The sequence below is a fragment of the Plasmodium vivax genome, chromosome 9 (genome assembly GCF_000002415.2).
Source record: "Plasmodium vivax chromosome 9, whole genome shotgun sequence".
Classification (NCBI taxonomy): domain Eukaryota; phylum Apicomplexa; class Aconoidasida; order Haemosporida; family Plasmodiidae; genus Plasmodium; species Plasmodium vivax.
The window spans coordinates 772,216-790,522 of record NC_009914.1 but is presented as its reverse complement, the minus strand read 5'-3'; the positions used below and the strand labels follow the sequence as shown (position 1 = coordinate 790,522).

At 47.8% G+C, this 18,307-nt stretch overlaps 2 protein-coding genes across 2 annotated transcripts, besides 18 other annotated features; both read right to left on the bottom strand.

The window, feature by feature from the left end:
* Window positions 1-2,691: 2,691 nt before the first annotated feature.
* Window positions 2,692-2,717: a microsatellite.
* Window positions 2,718-2,781: 64 nt separating this feature from the next.
* Window positions 2,782-11,324, bottom strand: PVX_091750 (hypothetical protein, conserved; the record flags this gene model as incomplete). Its single annotated transcript, XM_001615292.1, has 19 exons — window positions 2,782-2,862; window positions 2,954-3,096; window positions 3,231-3,383; window positions 3,489-3,608; window positions 3,749-3,976; window positions 4,145-4,205; window positions 4,322-4,479; window positions 4,621-5,006; window positions 5,170-5,402; window positions 5,509-5,757; window positions 5,921-6,214; window positions 6,322-6,844; window positions 7,043-7,247; window positions 7,390-7,474; window positions 7,603-8,175; window positions 8,340-8,538; window positions 8,680-9,012; window positions 9,276-9,445; window positions 9,648-11,324. 19 exons carry the CDS (start codon window positions 11,322-11,324, stop codon window positions 2,782-2,784), a joined length of 5,871 nt encoding a protein of 1,956 aa, XP_001615342.1.
* Window positions 4,155-4,178: a microsatellite.
* Window positions 4,605-4,626: a microsatellite.
* Window positions 5,617-5,642: a microsatellite.
* Window positions 6,424-6,460: a microsatellite.
* Window positions 8,468-8,488: a microsatellite.
* Window positions 8,572-8,592: a microsatellite.
* Window positions 8,709-8,728: a microsatellite.
* Window positions 9,343-9,383: a microsatellite.
* Window positions 9,496-9,519: a microsatellite.
* Window positions 9,622-9,646: a microsatellite.
* Window positions 10,166-10,188: a microsatellite.
* A 413-nt stretch (window positions 11,325-11,737) lies between the features above and the next one.
* Window positions 11,738-11,806: a microsatellite.
* Window positions 11,807-11,881: 75 nt separating this feature from the next.
* Window positions 11,882-11,903: a microsatellite.
* A 462-nt stretch (window positions 11,904-12,365) lies between these two features.
* PVX_091745 (hypothetical protein, conserved) lies at window positions 12,366-18,068 on the bottom strand (the record flags this gene model as incomplete). The annotated part of the gene is made up of 2 exons (XM_001615291.1): window positions 12,366-15,205; window positions 15,389-18,068. The coding sequence occupies 2 exons, from the start codon at window positions 18,066-18,068 to the stop codon at window positions 12,366-12,368; spliced, it is 5,520 nt and encodes a 1,839-aa protein (XP_001615341.1).
* Window positions 12,386-12,522: a microsatellite.
* Window positions 14,757-14,799: a microsatellite.
* Window positions 14,904-14,928: a microsatellite.
* Window positions 15,529-15,553: a microsatellite.
* Window positions 18,069-18,307: the final 239 nt, after the last annotated feature.

Sequence of the window (18,307 nt, the reverse complement as noted above, 5' to 3'; positions counted from 1 at the left end):
GTGGTTATTTTAAAAGGGTGGGAAAAAAAAAAAAAAATTGCTAAGTGTGTTGTGCATGTAGAACGGGGGGTTATGTGGAGCCACTTGATGTAGGCAAAAAATGGGGCAAATGGATGTGGCCACTACGCGATATGCCCATATGCATCCTTATGTGTGCAATAGCACACGTGCAGGCAACTTCACGCCCACGAGAAATGCATGGCAAAACGCACACATGCGGGGCAGGCGCGAGCAATGCGTCCACATGAGCAGTTATCATGTGATCGATCACGGGGGTTCAAAGGGGACGCGCGATGGGAAGCGACGAAAGTGATGGGAAGCGACGAATGTGGTGGGAAGCGACGAATGTGATGGGAAGCGACGAATATGGTGGGAAGCGACGAATGTGATGGGAAGTGACGAATATGGTGGGAAGCGACGAATGTGGTGGGAAGCGACGAATCTGATGAGCTGCCACAAATGCGATGGGGCGAGTTGCTTCACCCGCTGGCTGGCAAACCAAGCGAGCAACCGCGTGGAAAAACGCAGTGGTGAAAAAAAGGAGCAAGGCGAAGCTAAAAGCTACATTTGTTCCCCACGCAACTCTGGACAATTTCAAAACGGGCGTCATGCAGGTTTGTGCACATGGGGAAAAATTCCGCCACTTGGGAAAAGCTCTTTTGTATGTTCATCCGTCCATGCAGTCTTTTCCTTTTCCTTTTCCTTTTTCTTTTCTTTTCTTTTTCTTTTCCTTTTTTTTTTTTTTTTTGTTCGTTCTTGTCCGTGCTGCAGCACTTGACGTGAAAATCGCAGCCCAGCGAAGGTTAAAAATATTCTATTGAAAAGGTGAAGTTAATTCAAAATGGGGGTCATTCGGCGTTACAAGCCTCATGTGGACTGCTTTTGCTGCGCTCGTTTGTAATTTTTTTTTTTTTTTTTTTTTTTTTTGTTCTCATTAAAAGTCTGACATTTTTTTTTTTTTTTTTTTTTTTTTTCATCACCCCTTTGGCGCACAATTCACGCATTTTTTTAACTGCATGTATTTGTAGGACTGGCGTTTTCACATCCCAGTGTGCCACATTCTTTGGTACCCTTCACACCTACCACATGACTTCACCCCTTTTCATTTTTTTTCGCCTTTTTCCCAATACCGTTATCATAGCATTTTTGAATACTACTTCCGTTCTGCATGACCACGCGAAGGCCTCTGCGGGTATGTGTACAAAGTAGGAACAACTACACCTGCAGAACGCGGCCACATGTATGTGTGCATCTCACGCAACCCCCTGGGCGCGCCGCAGCGAGGCAGGTCAAGTTAATCAGAGCAAAGGCATATTTCCAAATGGATTAAGCGGTCTGGCTCCTCGCCCAGCATCCCCCTTTAATGCTTTGTAAACTGTTCCTGTCATTTTTCACTTTATTTTTCAAACCTGCGGGGCAAAGGAGCTGCTGGGTGATTGAACAAGGTAAAGGAACAAAAAAAAAAAAAAATAAAATAAAGCAAATAAAGCGAAAAAAGCGAAAAACACCACAAATAGGAGCACATGTACACATCGACGTTAATCGGGAAAGAGACTCTCCCCGCGCGTTCACCAGCACTCACAACTCCTCCCCAGGATGGCTTAAAAAAAGGGTTAATCGTGGAAACGCCAACCGTTTTCTCAACAGAAAGTCGCGTTAACTGGGGGGGAAATGTGTAGGAAAAAAAAACATATTTTTTTTGTTTAACCCCATTTGATACCCCTTTTTAAAAAAAAAAAAAACACTTAAATGGAACGCCTGGAAAATAAAACAAAAAGGCTGCCTCCTCAACATACCTGCGAATAGGGCACATTTTTCTTTCACGCTTGAACGGAGGGGAAATTTCAAGGCAGTGAGTTCCCTTTTTTGCGCGCTTCGAACTTTTTACAAAAGATGACTTTTTTTCGTGAAGGGGAAAAGATGGTGTCCCCGCTTTGCGTCCCCATTGAAGCTAAAAGGAATGCCTGCTGAGTGAGGCATCCCCGGGAGGAAGCTCACATGCGGGGAAGCTCACAAGGGGGGGAGTAAGTTCACACGAGGGGAAGTCCACGTCCACCCGCACTCCCTTCTGCGCCCCCACTCGGACAAGGCGAAGGCAGCGCTTAAAATGAAACCCGTCCCCCTGTTCGCGTTAGCCCACCTCCTCTTCGCAACCCTCCTACACGTAAAATGCATTAAAAACGCACCCCAGAGGAGGTACCCCCATTTGGGATACCCCCCGAACGGCCAGCACAAGGGGAAAAGTACCAGCCACGAATATGCCTTCACTGGAATTGCAAAAAGGAAGTACGATTTATCACATTTCAGGAAAAATAAAATAACTCCCTATGAGCAACATGTAAAAAAACAGAACAGTGTGCACGTCGTATATTTACACAATTGGGAAAATGGAAAGGGACAAGTGAAGAACAATCATTTACATGTGAAAGAAAAAAACTGGTGGAGTAATGTAACATCCAACTTGTTAATATTTAATAGAAACTGCCTGACCAGATTCCTCTGCTTGGGTGCCTTCTGTTTAGTCCTCTACCCAGTGTACACCTCTTTAGTAAACAAAAAAATGGAGCTTGCCATTACGAATGCTTTTAAAGAAAACTTTCTGTCTGTGGGTATGCCCCAAAAAATCAAAAGACATTTTCTTTCCATTTCGTATGGCGAATTCAGATCATCTCCATTTTTTCTGTCCACAATTTTGGTTGCGTCCTACTCCCTATATATCATTTTAAAGGTTTATTTAGAAAAAAAAAGGGAGGCCACACGGATGAAGTCTGCAATTGAGGCTTACAACAGGAGTAGAGAGGAGTATATAAACACGGGCAGGGATTCTTCGGAGGGCACTGGCCACGACGCGGATGAGTTCGGCTACGTGGATGAGGGGAGCCCCTACTGAGCAGTTCAGCAGAGTGAACAGCTTGCCGCCTCCCCCCCCCCCCCGCGAAGTCCTTCAGTCCACATTTTTGGCGAACAAACTCGCATCGCCCATAAGGCTGCCAATGATGTCCGAAAACATATGCGAAAAGAAGTGAGATAAAATGGCTGGCTTCAAAAATGAGTAGTCGCTCTTCGTTTGGGAGTTGCAGTCGGTTCTGGTCGTTCCTGAGGGGTGGGTGAAGAGGGGGTGATGGTAGCACTCATTGGGGGGGGGGTGGCCTCACCAGGGGTACTCCCACACATGTGTATGCAAGTGTAAGTACACATGTATGCCCCCCTCCCCTGCGTGGTAAACCCACTTGGCATGACGTCAATTATATCCTCGCGCAGAATGCTCTCGATCGTCTGGATGGAGCATGCGTTGATTTCGGAGAGGATGTCAAGGTGCCTCCTGATGTCTTTCTCGATTATGCACTTGAACATTTCGGTGAACATGCACGCGTAGATGTCCCCTGCGGGGTGAGTAGCGGGGTGAGTAGCGACGCAGAGGTGAGTGAGCGGTGCATCGCCGCAGAGGTGAACGCATCAGCCCAGTCGCGAAGTGAGTGCGCGCTTACTCTTATGACGCGCAATTTCCTCCCGAGAGAGGGTCCGTTCCCCCTGCCCATCGCGATCCCTCTGCTTCCCCATCGGCCTTTCCAGCTTGTCGAAATCGAAGTAGTGTCTTTTAAAGAAGCCTTCAAATTTGCGCGCACACAATAAAGGGGGAGTACGCAAAAAGGGGGTTAACATCACTCAGACGCGCAGCGCCACAAAAGGGAACACACACGTTTGTATATACACACGAAGGGACGCTTCGAACGGGGGGCAGACTCACTTTTCGATTTGTCCTCCAGAGGAATGGGCAGACTGATATACCTTTTAAAGTACAAGTGCTGGGGGTAAATATTAGTTCTGACCAAATTCTCAAAATTATTCTTTGCCGTCGCCACATCGTCAGAGTTGCAAGTGAATAACTTCACGTGAATGTAAAAGTAAAACTTGGGAAAGTCTTTGATCGCCTGTGTGGTGGGCTCTTTGGGGCTTTCTCCTTTGGAGGCTTCCCCTAGCATTGGAGGAAAAGAAAAGAAAAAAGAGAAAAAAAAAAACGGGTTACATTGTGAAGACTATATAGGGACTATCATTTTAAGTGGTCCATTTGTACACTTGCTGTGTTGTGCTGTGCTGTACTGTGCTGCGTTTTTTTTTTTTTTTTTTTTTTTTTCCTCCCCACCGCTTTTAACTCCGTAAAGGCGCCGCACCGCCTTTTGTAGCATGCTGCTGTTGACGTTGTCCTGTTGGGGGGTGAGGCGAGGTGGCGGTGGGTGCGCAGCAACGTTCGCACACAAGCACATATAGCACGCGCATACACACGTGCATATGTTTGTTATTTTTTTTGTGCGATAATTACGTAGGCATATTTGAACAGCTGGATGTTCTCAAATATTTTTTGGGCGTGCGAGAAGGTGAGGTCATCGAATTTGGTTGCCTTCTTCGCCTTGGAAATCTGTAAAGGGTTAGCCGCTTCGGTTCGCCCCTGATTATCCCGCGTGTCTTCGTAGACCTCCTCTGTCGCGGTTAAAAGGGGAGCAGTGCGAAGTGTGACACATGGTTGGTGGGGTCATCTCCCCGTGGGGAATTTTGAAGAACGCGTGCATGCAGTTAGGCCAATAAAACGACCAAGTGTAGATGCTCACATATCTTTTATACCAATCATCGTTTCCGAGGCAGCACCAATGCTGCACCTGTCCTCTTCATTCTCACCTTGTGCAGGCACTTGGTCTTGCACGTACTTGAGCTCTATCTGAATGTTCCCCTCGATGTCTAAGAGGATGTCACTCAGGATGAAGGTAAGCCTGAGGATGGTCTGCCCCTCCCGTTTGACGATTCCTGTGTGCGGCAAGTAATCACAAATGGGATGAATGCAGATAGTGCAGTTGGTTGGCATGGGTGTAAAAAAGATCCATTTCGGGCTACCTTTATTGGGGGTTATTTTTAGAATGTTTCCGGGGAGGGTATTTTTTTTGGGTATTTTAAATTTCAGGTTCCTAAACGATGAGTAATTTTTTATTATGACAATCCGTTCGACGATGGAGCTGCAAGTGGGAAGAAGCAGGGGAAGGTGGATCGTCGCGAATTGGGGCAAAGGGTAGTGGCACGATTTGAGGCGGCGTTGTGGGGAGCTCTGACTATGCTTCTCCATCTCGTCGCTCCCCCGATGAGATACAGCACATCTGTAATGCTTCCCTCATGACTCACTTCGTCGGGGCATAGAGAATGTTGATCGAGCTGGGCGAGACATAAAAGAGCTTGTTCTGAGCGTATATGTAAGAGTAGGCGGGGAGGAAGTTGGAGCAGAAGGTCTTGATGCTTCGTTCAGGGAGGTCACCAATGCATCTGTTGTTAAAAACGTTGATCGTTTTGTGGGCATCTCTATACACGTTATCCGCTGTGCTGTTTAGCGTGAGTTCTATGGCGACTTTGTCAAGCTCCTGAGGGGGGGTAGCGGTGGTGTGGGGGGCGCATGTGCAGGTGAACTTGTGCAGATGCACACGTGCAATGAGCGCGTGAGATGTGCCCACAGCGCAGCCACCTTACTATGTCCCTGTTCAAGTGCCGAAAGTGCGGCCTGAGTATCAACGTTTCGCTAATTATAGCCGGGGAAAGCCTCGAAACCAAAATGAAGAGGGAAATGTACTTGCGCCGTTTGATAACCCCCTTGGGATTTAAAACCACCAAATGGCTGCACCGCTCCACGGCGTAGTGGATGTCCAATTCGCTGTCGTTCAGGAGGTCAACGTTTATGATGCACTCGTTCTTCAGCCCCAAGACGTGTTCGTTCAGGTCCTGCAGAAGGGGGGGAGAAGTGGAAGAAGTGGGGGGAATGGGAGAAGTGGGGGGAATGAAAAAAATGATGAATGAAAAAAATGATAAATGAGACATGCGAGGACCCAAACGGGCTAATGAACCATGCGAAGCAGAACACGTGCAGACTGGCCGACGCGCCAACCACAAGGCAGCTGTGCGTGTGCCCCTCTTCCGGTACCTTCACGTTCATCAAATATATAGGGGGCACTTGAGGGGGAAACGTCAGCGAACTCAAATTGAGGGGAAGCACCTTTCCATTTTCCACGCCAATTATCAGGGGCATATTGTGCAGCCCAACGTATTTGTGCTTATAAAACAGGGTGACCGTTTTTGTGCCCTTTTCTTTTATTTCCAATTCGGTGGGGGTGATTTCGCAGCAGTCCAGGCACCTCATGAAGTTGCGGAAGGTGTTGTCTACGTAGAGCAGGTGGGCCAGCTGCGCAGGGGGGAGAAAAATGGAGAAAATAAAAATACCCTGCTATGCACCACATCGCGTCGTCACCACCGCTCTACGGCTCCACCGCTCCACACATGGGGCGTTACCTTGTCCTCCTCATTTTTAACGTAGGGGGGTAAGACCGGAAGGACGTACGACTTTATGCTGCTTATATGAACCCTCAGGGGCACATTGAGTGGGTTAAATAAAACCAAGTGTACTCTTGTCACCTCGTTGAGCGTATTATTTCCAATGTTAAATGGGATGTAGTCAAACTGGTTGAACAGCTTTTTCATGTTCTCCATCCCTTGGCTCTTCTTGTATTCTGCGTCTATCGTTGAGATGTCTTCCTTTAGGTAGCTACAGAGAGGGGGAGAAAGAAAAAAAAAAAAAAAAAAAAAAAAAAAAAAAAAAAAAATCAATCCCAACTGCCGTTTAAAGTGCAGTTGCATGCACACAGTGAGGGGCAAACATCTACGCAGTAGCAATTGCTCAGGGAAGAGGACGTACGAATTTATCCGATCCGCGGAAGTCATATTCCAGTATATAGACTGTGGAGTTTTAAAATCGTTTACGTCGATAATTTGGAAATAGGGCATCACCACGTTGAGCACAATGTCGACGTGGTTCCTGCGGGAGGGGGTGGGGATGGCCAGCGCTGTGAAGAAGATCTCTCAGTTTGGTGAGTCCCTGTAGAAAGGACCCACTGTCGCTCCTTCGATCTTCTGCCTATGCTGCTACTTATTTCCTGAAAGAAAAAAAAAGGGGAAAACATTGTCCGTTCGTTTTTGTCAGCGGGGTGGAGGTGGCTCCACTGCACTTCGCCACTTCTCCTTTGCGACATTTCTCCCTTTATGCCCCTCCCCATTTTTTCCCCCTTTACCTCCCACGATGACGCAAAAGCGGTAGACGAAACGGCCCTGCTGGCTGGTCTTAAAGGAGACGTAGGCATATTTGCCCGAAAAGGAGTTAATCACGTCTTCGCTCTTTTCCATCACAACATTTCTGTCTGCCTCTTTAATTTCGTCTTCATCTGTGGAAGGGAAAAGCAAAAGGTCATTTTGTGGTGGGGCACATAGCGAAACGCGGAAGTGATCCAAGTGGGGAGGAAAAAACACATGGGCAAGAAAACGTCGCCTGCATCATCGATTGACTGTTCTGTGCGGAGGACGTACCAAATATTTTCCTGCTGCCTATTTGGACAATTTCCGTCTTTGTCTTAAAATTTACTTTAACGGGGTGTTCGTTGTGAATCTTTATCTGGAGGGGGGGGCGGCATCATCACAGATTTGAGGCCAACAAGTGGGGGCCATCACAGGGACAACACCGCTTGGACCACCGCTCGGACGCGAACTTCTCGTCCGCCAAACTGCACCTTCCGCGCCTACCTTCGCGTTAAACTTGGAGCCCACCACGATCGGCTCGCTCTCAACCACCTTGGGGTGCAGCGCCAGGGCGCACTTGATTATATTCACGTGCACAAGGAACCGCCTACACCGTTTGATGTGGTCCTTCATGTTCTTCTTTAAAGACGCAAACTTGCTCCTCATGTCTGCCTCATTTATGTACAGCATATGGGAGAGGAGCAGCGGCACCGTTTTCGTTAACGTAGAATCGGAATGGGCGCAGATGTAGAGGCTCCTTTTTTCAAAGGGCAATAAGCAGAAGAAATAAAAGGTGTATTTTTTGTCTTCATTTGTAAGTGAGCTAGTTCCTTCGTTTGGTTCTTCCTCCGCGTTCTGCACTTGCCATAGGTTTAATTCTTCCACTTTGTCGTTCTTGTTTGCTGTTTGTTCCTCTCCATTTGGGGCTCCCAACGGGGGAGTATTCCCCTCTATGTGGATGTCCAGAATTGAGGCGGCGTCTTCCTTAACGAGCATGCAGAGGACGTTTCTCTCCGTCATGTTTTCAATGGCCACTCTTTTGGAGCTCTCCGTGTCGGTGCTTACGCACGGCAGGTTCTTTGCGGGGGGGCAAAATGGGCAAAATGGATAGTATATGCAATGTGGAAAGTAGAGTCGATGTAGACAGTGTATGCCCCCCTTCGCACATGCGCGCGGGCCATCCAGCGGAAACACTTCGCTCGGGTGTACACCCATTTGCACATTCGTGGTGCAGGCCTTACTATGTTGGGGTCCCCCCCATTGAACAGGACGCCGTTTATCTCATGCGAGACGAAAACGGAGATGTGCTTCTTCTCAATGCCATTTACTAAATAGGGCAGTTTAATTTCGTCTTCCGTTAGCTGCGCCTTCTTGGGGGAGTAACAGATAAGGACGTTTAGGGAGCCCTTTCTGGGTACGTAGTTCACTAGCGGGGCGACTCTGCCGAGGGAGAAGGGGAACAGGATCTTGGTTGTGCTGGCCTCCCCCGCACGCAATAGTACATACACATGCATACATATATGTGTACATACGTGCATATATATATTTACACATGCAGTGCACATTTTACGTGAGGCCAACCTGATCGACTCCACGTCGCCCTTGAATGGAGTGAAGTCAACCAGCTGTGCGGCGTCCGAAGAATTCCCAAACCTCACAACGGCGTAGGTGCTTTCCTCTTCGATAATGTTCAAAAAGGAAATCTGTTTGGGGTAGACGCACAGGCTGTCCAGGACATTCTCGGTCTCACACAGGTACTTTATTTTGAACTGAAACAGAGTCACGTATAGGAACCGGGGGGGCAGCAACGTTTTGCTGTTGCACTTCCTATAGTCCCTGTTGTTGGAGGGGAACACAATGCATTCGTATACTTCCCTCGTGTATTTCTCCTTGAGCGCCCTTGCATTTTTTACTCTAAAAGGGGGAAGAAAAAAAAAAAAAAAAAAAAAAAAAAAGAAAAAAAAGAAAAAAAAGAAAAAAAAAAGAAAAAAAAAGTGAGGGAATCGCACATAAATTTGTGCGCAAAAGGAATGGAATATTTACGTTAATTTTCTGCGTGTAAGTGGAATACTTATGCTCTTTTTCGGCGTGCAAATGGAAGTTCAGTTCATGTGCAGTTGCGCCTCGCTCTGGTGGGGAAATCATTCGGGGACGTCACACCACCGTGGATGTCATACCTAAACGTCTGGCAGCCGAAGGGGGGCAGCTGGGCCTCCGCGGGGAGGATCTGGAAGAGGCTGAGTTGGCCTCTCCGCTGGTCCACCGCGTTGGACCACACGCAGGTGTACTCCACGGGCGTCTTGTTTATGATCATGATGTCTTTTTCTTCCGCTTCTAGGATTTCCAGCTGCTGGGGGACTACGAGGAGGTCGCTACAGGGGAGAAGTAAGTGTGGGAGGAGATGTGGACATCGCCGCTAAACTAAACGACATGAGCATCTCCGCTAAACTAAACGACATGAGCATCTCCGCTAAACTAAACGACATGAGCATCTCCGCTAAACTAAACGACATGAGCATCTCCGCAGAGCTAATCAACGTGGGCGTTACCGCCTCGAAACCCCACCCGTCGTCCGCCTGCACTATCTCATTTATCATCTCGCCGGGGGAGTCCTCGTAGGAGCCGAACTCGAGGGGGAAGTCCCAGATGTCAATGTAGTCCTTCTCATCATAGTAAGAGCTATACAGGGTCTGCTTATCATGAATCAAGTGCTTAGTTCTAAACACGTGGTGCATCGAAAGAGGGCACATTTTGTAGCCAACAGAATAGTTGCAAATGATATCAACGTAAAAAATTTGCTTATTCAAATGAACCAAGAAATATAATCTCTTGAACACATTGATGGGGTAAATACAATGGAAAGTAAAATTGACAAATTGGTATGAATTTTTTTTCACCACAAAATTGGTGCACTTAGTGCTGAATAGGTATCCGAGATTTACAATTTCTACGTGGACATCCGTGTCGTCGTCATTTCTGATGGTAATTTTTTCCGTGACGCTGTCTCCCAATTTGAGATTCTCCAAAAGGTAGAGCACCTTGGTGAAGTGCAACTTCACATTTTTAATTTCACAGATGAGGAATAGCTCGATGCGGTAATCTATGCACGCTTTGAACTGTATCGTCTCTGCGTACTGGTTAACTTGGTTCTGCCCGTTGATGTGCAGGATGATTTCCTCTTTGGCGCCCTCCTTTATTGTGAGTTCTTCCTTTGGCAGGTGGAAGACGTGGCACTTCTCCCTCCCTGCGCACTTCTCCCTCCCCGCGCACTTCTTACTCTCCACCTTCACCGTTATCGGGGCGCTGGTAACGTTTTGCAAATAGATCGACCTGGTGAGTCGCTGCCCCAGGGGCACTTCTCCAAAGTTGACCACGCCTTGATGGGAGATCTGCCTGTCCTGGTCAGAAAGAATGATAAGTTGGGGCAACACGGCAACCCAGTTTAGCTCTACCCTTTTCTTTATCAAACGCACTTGCACATCTTCCTGGTTGATCATTTGGATGATGTCTGCCACCCCCTTCTCTTCACTCATGTTGTTCTGATTTGCATTTGTCACCTTAGGACCTTGGGGAAATATTTTTCCTTCTAGATCCTTTGGCACCTCAATGATGGAGCAAGATAAGCACTCTTGAAATTTTTGAGGCAAATCTGAATAGAGAATAATCTGTACATGCTGCTTTTGGTTAGCCTTTAAAACAAACTGGGAAGGCTCCAATTTGATTTTTCCTTTTTTCTCCTTCGAGGTGTATTTATGTGTCAATTTGATCACTGCGTTTAATGCACCTTGGTTTTTTACAACTAGTTCTTCTTTCCCCTTCTGTTTGATTACCTTATCTTTGAAGTGCAAAACTGAGGGTATGATGACGTCGCATTTGAGGGGAGTGGCTCTCAGATGCACCTCTACTCTCTTGTCCCTCTGCTTGTCTTCGATCACTATGCTTAGCGTCTCACTCACAGTTTGGAAGTCATTTACAGGGTTGAAGAACGTTATGGGGTAGCTTTTGTTTAGCCCCGCACTGATGCTTTCCACCTCCTGCAGAGGGTACGTAAAATATGCGCTGCTTTGGAAGAGGAACCTAAACCGTATCAGCTTTTTCGTGGTGTTCTTTATGCTCAGCCGCTTCGTCATTTTGAGCCCCCCCTCGTAGTTGTCAAATTCGATTGACGGGGGGAGCTCCAGCCCGTGCAGCCTCTGCAGCATGTGCAGCCCGTGGCTTTTTTCCATCGTTGGTACTCCAAGGGGGGAAAGAAGAGTAATAGAGGGAAATAAAGCGAAATAAGGAGAAATGAAGCGAAATAAAGCGAAATAAAGGGAAAGAATCAACAAAGGAGCTGCCCCTCCATGGGGCATTACCCCACGCGAATGGGAATGTCACCCCTACGTGAACCCCACAAATGGGGTGGAAGTCTTCTATTTATTTTTTTCTTTTTCTAAAAGCTCAATTTTTGGAGTAACATGGTATGCCTTTTTTGAGTTGACTGCAATGTAAGCGGTTTGCAGCGGTTGAAGTGGGTCTTTTTTTCTCCCCCTTTGTGACAAACGGGGTGTGGACTAACTGCGATGTGGACCAACCGCGGTCTCCACAAATCGTCAAAGGGAAAAGACGTCGAACCATACTGCACTTACGCGTGAAGCGATCTTCTACCATTTCTGCGCGCCCAGTTTGGCCCACCGGGTGGGAAGTTTCTCCTCATCGTTGGCATCCACTTGGCGCACACTGCGGTGTGAGAGATTCGTCCCAAATTTTATTTCCCCGCAGAGGAGACAATGTGCACACCAGGGGGGGAATGACCCTTCAAAAGGGGCAAAAAAAAAAAAAAAAAAAAAAAAAAAAAGCAAGGAAAGGAAAGGGGCAAAATTCCATCGCGCCGGGACCTCCCTGCTCAATCGCGACCCCAATTCGTGTGAGGAAGGCCAACCAAAACAATACATAAAAATTTGCTGAAGGGAGGTGTGAGGATCTTCGCCTTTTTTTTTTTTTTTTCGTTCACTTTTTGGATTAAAAATTTCACAAGGACAAAGGGGTGTGTGTGGCGGCATACACGGTGTGAAGCATTTATGGGCGGAATGAGACAAAGAGGGGGGCGAAAAAAAAGGAAAAACGAAAAAACGAAAAAAAAATAAAAGCATGCCAATTGTGTGTACATGTGGGGAATGCAATAAAAAAGAAATGCTGTGCCACTACTCAGTTTAACCGACTAAATGGTGCTTATAGAGCGATGCTACGACGCGGGGGGGCGGACTTCCACTCGGGGGCCCACTCCATCACTCCTCAACGATGACAGGAAATATGGAAAAATAAATCTCCCTCCTGTGCAGCTCAGTTGTTGCTGTTATGTCGGTCAAGGCTTTCCTTAGCCTGAGGGTATATTCCGCGTTCCCTTTGGTCAACAGGTCCAGGCACTGTGAGTAGGCCTGTAGAGTGTTACACCAGTTTTGGATGACTATGTCTATGGACACTCCTGCCTTTTTTAGGAGCAACTGCAAGTTGAGTAAAACAGCCTGGACATCTTGCTCATCGGCGGGAGTTGTAGCTTTGAGGAGTGCCTCGCACCCCCCTTGGGCGTCTTCCCCCGAGACGTTTCTGCCTCTCTGCCGCAACTGCTTCGTCAGTTTGGTGGTGACCCCGTTCAAATCGCCAACATTCAGAGTGACGGTGTTGCCCTCCTTCAAGGCAAACATCACCTGGTTGTTCTTAATTTCAATTTTTTCTATGAACATGTTGTTTTTCAGAGTGGCCATAAAATCGGGGGTGCTTCCATTGCTCATGAGGTTATATACCCCGAACCACTTCTTCGTCAGAGACACCTTGGGGGTGTGCTTCTTCAACGTCTCGATGACGTCATAGGCATATTCGTACCTCACCTGGTGCGCCTTGGGCAGTTCTTCTTCGAGCAGGTTGTAAAAATCCAGCACATCGTTTAGCACCACGTCTTTTACCTTTATGTCTAATCCGTTTATTTCGATTATGAAGAGTAGCTTCCTCGGCTTGGAGATGTCTACGTTCAGCTTGTGCCTCTTTACCTTTTTGTATTCTTTAATTTCAGATCTGCCGAAGAAGGTGAAGAGGACCTTCCCCTCCGATGTGATTTCGAAAATGCCCTGCTTGGTGTTTATCTTCGTTTCTTTTATTTCCAGTGTGTTTACGATTTTGCGGAGTGCATTTTTTTTATTTCTCCCCCACCCATTTCGTTCACCTCCGATTGAGTCGTTTCTTGCCCCACCAGGTGAGCTGCCCTCCTGATGGTACGTCTGCTCATTTCTCTGGTGCACCTCTTCATCGGTTCTTTGCGCGGTGCCACCCTTGCGTTGAAAAGGGGGATTACCATTTTGGCTACCTATCTTATCCCCCGTTCGTTTTTCCTTACATACGTTCCTTTCTTCACTCCCTATGTGTTTATCAGGTGGGTTGCATTTCCGTTCAATCGACTCGTCTTTCCTTTTTGGGAACTTGGCTGGGAGTTCACCCGCAGTGGAGTTGAAGCTGTAGTTCCCTCCCTCCGCTAAATTGGTCAATTGGTTACCACACTTGGTAGCGTCTTCCCTTTTGGGAAAGTAATCCTGGGAGAGACCCACCGAGTTGTAGTCCCATTTTTTATTCACCACACCGATTTGGTGAAACCCCATCTGGTTTGCATCACAATTAAAATGTTGGTGGTACCTCTGGGAGGGGTCTCCAATGGGTGGATCCATAGGCGCATCCATACGCGCATCCATACACGCATCCATACGCACATCCATACACGCATCCATACGCACATCCATACACGCATCCATACGCACATCCATTTTTCTGTTTACGCTCCCTTTTTGCGGGGAACAGACACTTCCATCTGAGAAGATAGACGCCGCAGGGGTGGGGACCGATAAGGGGGCAATGAACTCTTCATTGAAGCTGTCCAGAGAGCACGCAATTAAATTTTTATCTTCCATCTCTTCATTATATGAGTTGACCGAATAGGAGGGATCATTTTGGGAGCTACACGAATTGTCCCATTTGTGAACAAAGGAGGGGGCCTGATTCGGTTTTGCCCCCATTTGATCCTCCACACTGTTTGTTAATCTACCGATATTTTCCCCTATGCCAAAATGACTTTGACTTCCTTCGCTATCGTACAGGTGCTCAACCCTCGTCTTGTTGTTTTTAATAATCTCTTCAATGTCTTTCCCTTCGCATTTGTCTGCACAGTGAAGAGGCGCTTTAAAACCGTGTGGGTTATTCATCAGGAGACTATTTGGGGCATCCATTTGGGGGTCCTCTCTATGTTCATCATAACTGTTTGGGTTATCTTCTACATTGAAACTTAAAATTTGGTTTCCCCCTTTCGTCATGCCTTCCTCTTTTTTACTTAAAAATGGGGAGTCGCAACTGGTTATGCTGTCCCTTTGTATGCCATAGAACGAGGGGGTTCCTCTCCCATCCGTTTCGACCCCATTGGAGTGGTCCATACGGTGGAGACTTGCACCATTGGGGAACTTCTCATCTTCAAAGGGGTTATAACTTTGGCAGCTCTCATTGTTCTGTTCTTCCCTCATGGGGTGGAGCCCACTTAACTTTTCACTTTCCAGATGGTAATTTTCGGACGCCTCTTTGGTGTAACACGGTTGGTTTATTTCCCCTGGGTGGTTCTTCCTCCCCATTTGGCTTCCACCGTTTTGGTTTAGAAGGCTCTGTGTGAGTGGGTAGCCACTTGCGTTGAATTGTGCAACGGGGTGGGGGGCATCTTCCTGGAAGGTCCTCTCATCTTTCGCAGCCTTCTCAGTCATCTCACCCCTCTCACCCCTCTCGGGGGTGTCCCCTTGACCCACGTTGCGCGTTATATACCTGTTTACACATTTACTGCCCCCGCTGGGGAGGGAAAACTCCTGCAAATAATTCTCTCCGGTGTAATCACCCCAATTTGCACTTACCTTGCAGTTGCTGCCATTCCTTAGGGTACTCCTTTCTCCCCTGTGTGGAACGCCATTTGTCGAGTCCTTCCTCATGAGGTCATCCATCAGGGTGTCGTTACAATTGCTTATGCTTTTCACATTTGCGAAAACTTCTTGGCGACCGCTTCGCGAAATGGACGAACTTAAAAGCTCGTCGTTGTGGTTCTTTGGATCTGCGTCGGGGGAAAGAAGTGCACTTTGTTTGTTTTTCCCGCCGCCGCTGCTGCCACGGGGATGTTTGCCTTTCCCTTCGTTCGCTTTTTTTGAAAACTGGGCGCGGTAGCAGCGATGGAAGCGATGGCAGTGATAGCAGCCGAAACCGCCACAACCGCCGCTACCGCCCAATCGCTGTGCACACGCGCTGTTTTGTTTTTTCAAATTCGGGTCAGCACAGTTCAGTTGAAGACTATCGATTGTCCCGTTCGCCAGTCTGCTTTGCCTAATTGCATACGTCTGCCTTCTCTCGCATGCATAACAGTTGCTCATTCCGTTGTGCATGCACTTCTTATCTGTGCGACCTACGTCTGCGCTCTCGTTTCGTTCACTTTTTATTTTCTCTGGACACGAGTTAAATTCTCCCATGGGGATGTGTTCCAGGCAGTTGGTGCGTTTGATTTTTTTTTTCTTTTTGTAAACTTTTAAGCTGCCATGGATATCACCACCGCTGTCACTCTCGCCGTTGCTGCTGTCGCTGCTATCGCTGCCACTCTCACCGCTGCTGCTATCGCTGCTATCGTTGCTATCGTTGCTCCCCCCACCCGCAATGCTCACGTTCGCCAACTCCTCACAACTGGTGTCTCCGCCGTGGGGGGAGGCGCTTGACTCATCGTCCTCGTAGGCCGAGTGGCGAAGGGAGGAAAAGGTATCCGAGTTGGTCAGCACCGACTCTTCAATGCCTTTCACTGGAATGGACGCGCGGAACGTCGCACTCAAATATTGACTGATGCTGTAGTCATTCACTCGCTTGATGCAGTACTTGTAGCTCTTTAGCTTTTCGCTGTTGATGCTCTGCAGGCACTTGGCATATTCGTTTAGGTTATCCGTCGCCACGCTCAGCAGCATCTCTTTGAACTTTTCTAGGTTGTTCAGGCAGGGCTCGTGGGGGGGAAAGCGGCTACGGTGCCAATTACCACGGTGTAAGCCGTTGCGGGGTAGGCTGCTACGATGCCAATTGCTACGGTGCGCTTCACCTCCCGGCGCCCCCTTTTCCACGTCGCACGGACGCCCACACTGCGTAGGCCCATTTGCATACTTCTCACTACTGCGTGCGTGGCGTTCACCTCCGCCATTGCACATGCCTTCAGGTCCATCCACACAGTTGTAGGTAGCTGGACAGATGTCGCACGTGTTGCTGATTCGTCTTAAATAGTTGGCACCTTTTTCAACGTTACCATTTGGTGCGCGGATATGCATAGAAATTTTAGTCCCCCCCAAGTCGGCGGTTTGTCTACGGTAACTGCCATTGCATAGGGGATTATTTTTTAAAAAATTAAGCTCCATCTGGTCGTTCCGGTGAGTGCTCCTCTCGTTTGAATGCCTTTTGGAGTGGCTCCTGTTTCTCTCTCTGTTTTCACCGCAATGGGTGCGACTAACCGGGTTGGCGGCGTCAGTCCGGTTAAAGCTGCCATTAAGTAGCTGCTCTATGTGGTATCTTTTCAGTTCGCTACTTTTTATGCATTTCTTAGCGACGTTTTTTTTACCTTCCTTCCTCAGTTGGAAGAAGTTGGCACTCTTGTCCACGCAACTTTGATGACTGCTGTGGGGCATACCTGCTGTCTTCCTTCGTAGTGCACCGTTTTCTGCGCTCTGCTCCGAGATGGGGGTAGGCTTCCTGCGGGGGTCCACGTGGGAGAAGTTGACATCTCCCCCATCATTCGCACCCACGCCAACGTTCGCACCAACACTGTCGTCGTCCCCGTCGTCCCCGTCGTCCCCGTCGTAGTCGAAGGACAGATCCTCCAACCCCTCGCACAGAATTCTCTTCCTGCAGAAGCGGTTACTGCTGTGGTCGTCTTCCCCCGAGTTGCTAAAATCCAAGGTGCTGTAAGCACGGCTGCTGTTATGCAGGAAGGAGAGGTCCGGGAGCTTCAGCGGCTTGGTCTTGAATATGGTGTGGTTGCTGTCTAGGGTTAGGAACGTTTTGTAGTCTTCCAGTTCGTCTTCATCTTTGGACTGCTCGTGCGAATTGCCTCGGCCGCTGCCACTGCGATGTTCGCGGCAATGTTCGCGGCGATTTTGGTGGAAATTTTCGCCACCATTCTCGTGACCTGCTGAGAGGTCCCTTATTCTGCACACCAGGTTGTCCCCGCTTGCGAGGTCCCCCCTGCGGCGGAGTAAATTATTCAAGTAGTTGCTCCCAGACAGCCTGGCGATCTCATTATTGCCATAACCCCCTCTGTTGTAGGCCTCTCCCTTTCTCTCCTCCGCCTGATTCGTCACCCCTGAGTAGTTCCCTTCAGACACCTTTTTGGTGTAACCAATCTCGTTCTGGTAACCCGCAGCACAGCTACAGTCAGAATTGTAAAGAGACGTTTTTTTCCTAATGCCCAAGTAGGACGAGTCGTCTACACGGTCCAAATTGCCGAAGTTGCAACTAGAGAAACTTAAATTTAAAGAATTGTACGCTGCAATCATTTCGTTGATTTTTTTCCTCCGATTGACCGCCTCTTCTAGGCTCTTCTTTGTGCTCGTCTCTTCCTCATTGGTTAAAAAATCCTTGGATGTGCTTTTACTCTTTAGGCAATTAGCAGAAAAGGTAAGATGCATATTACCCGTGTGGGGCTCTACTTTGCATTCTCTGTGTGCATTGTCGTTGACGGTCTTCGCCGTGGTGTTTTCCTCGCTTATATGTGGTCCACTTTTTTGCTCGTTCCGGTTTGGTAGGTAGTTATTTTCCATCTGTTCTTGCTGTGTATCTCTTCCATTTTGGCCACCGCTGTTTTGTTTGCCTTCCTTAAAAATGTGCGAGTTGTTATTACACTTTGGCGAAGTTGCATTGCCGGTATGTGTGCTATCAGGGTCAACGCTGTTTTGCATTCTTTGGCATGTTTTTTTGTGTTTTTTTTTTTTTTTTTTTTGGCGGATTTACCGGGATTGCTCTGTGGCAAACGCGCGCCTGCACATGCTTGGCTGCTCAAAAAATGGATGTGCTACTTTTTAACACTTTGTTAATTTGTGCCAAATTCGTAGTTTTCCCGTTTTGCAAGTTTGCAGAGCTTTCCTTCTTTCCTTCTTTTTTTTTTTTTTTTTTTACCTACTCTGCAAAGAAAAAAACG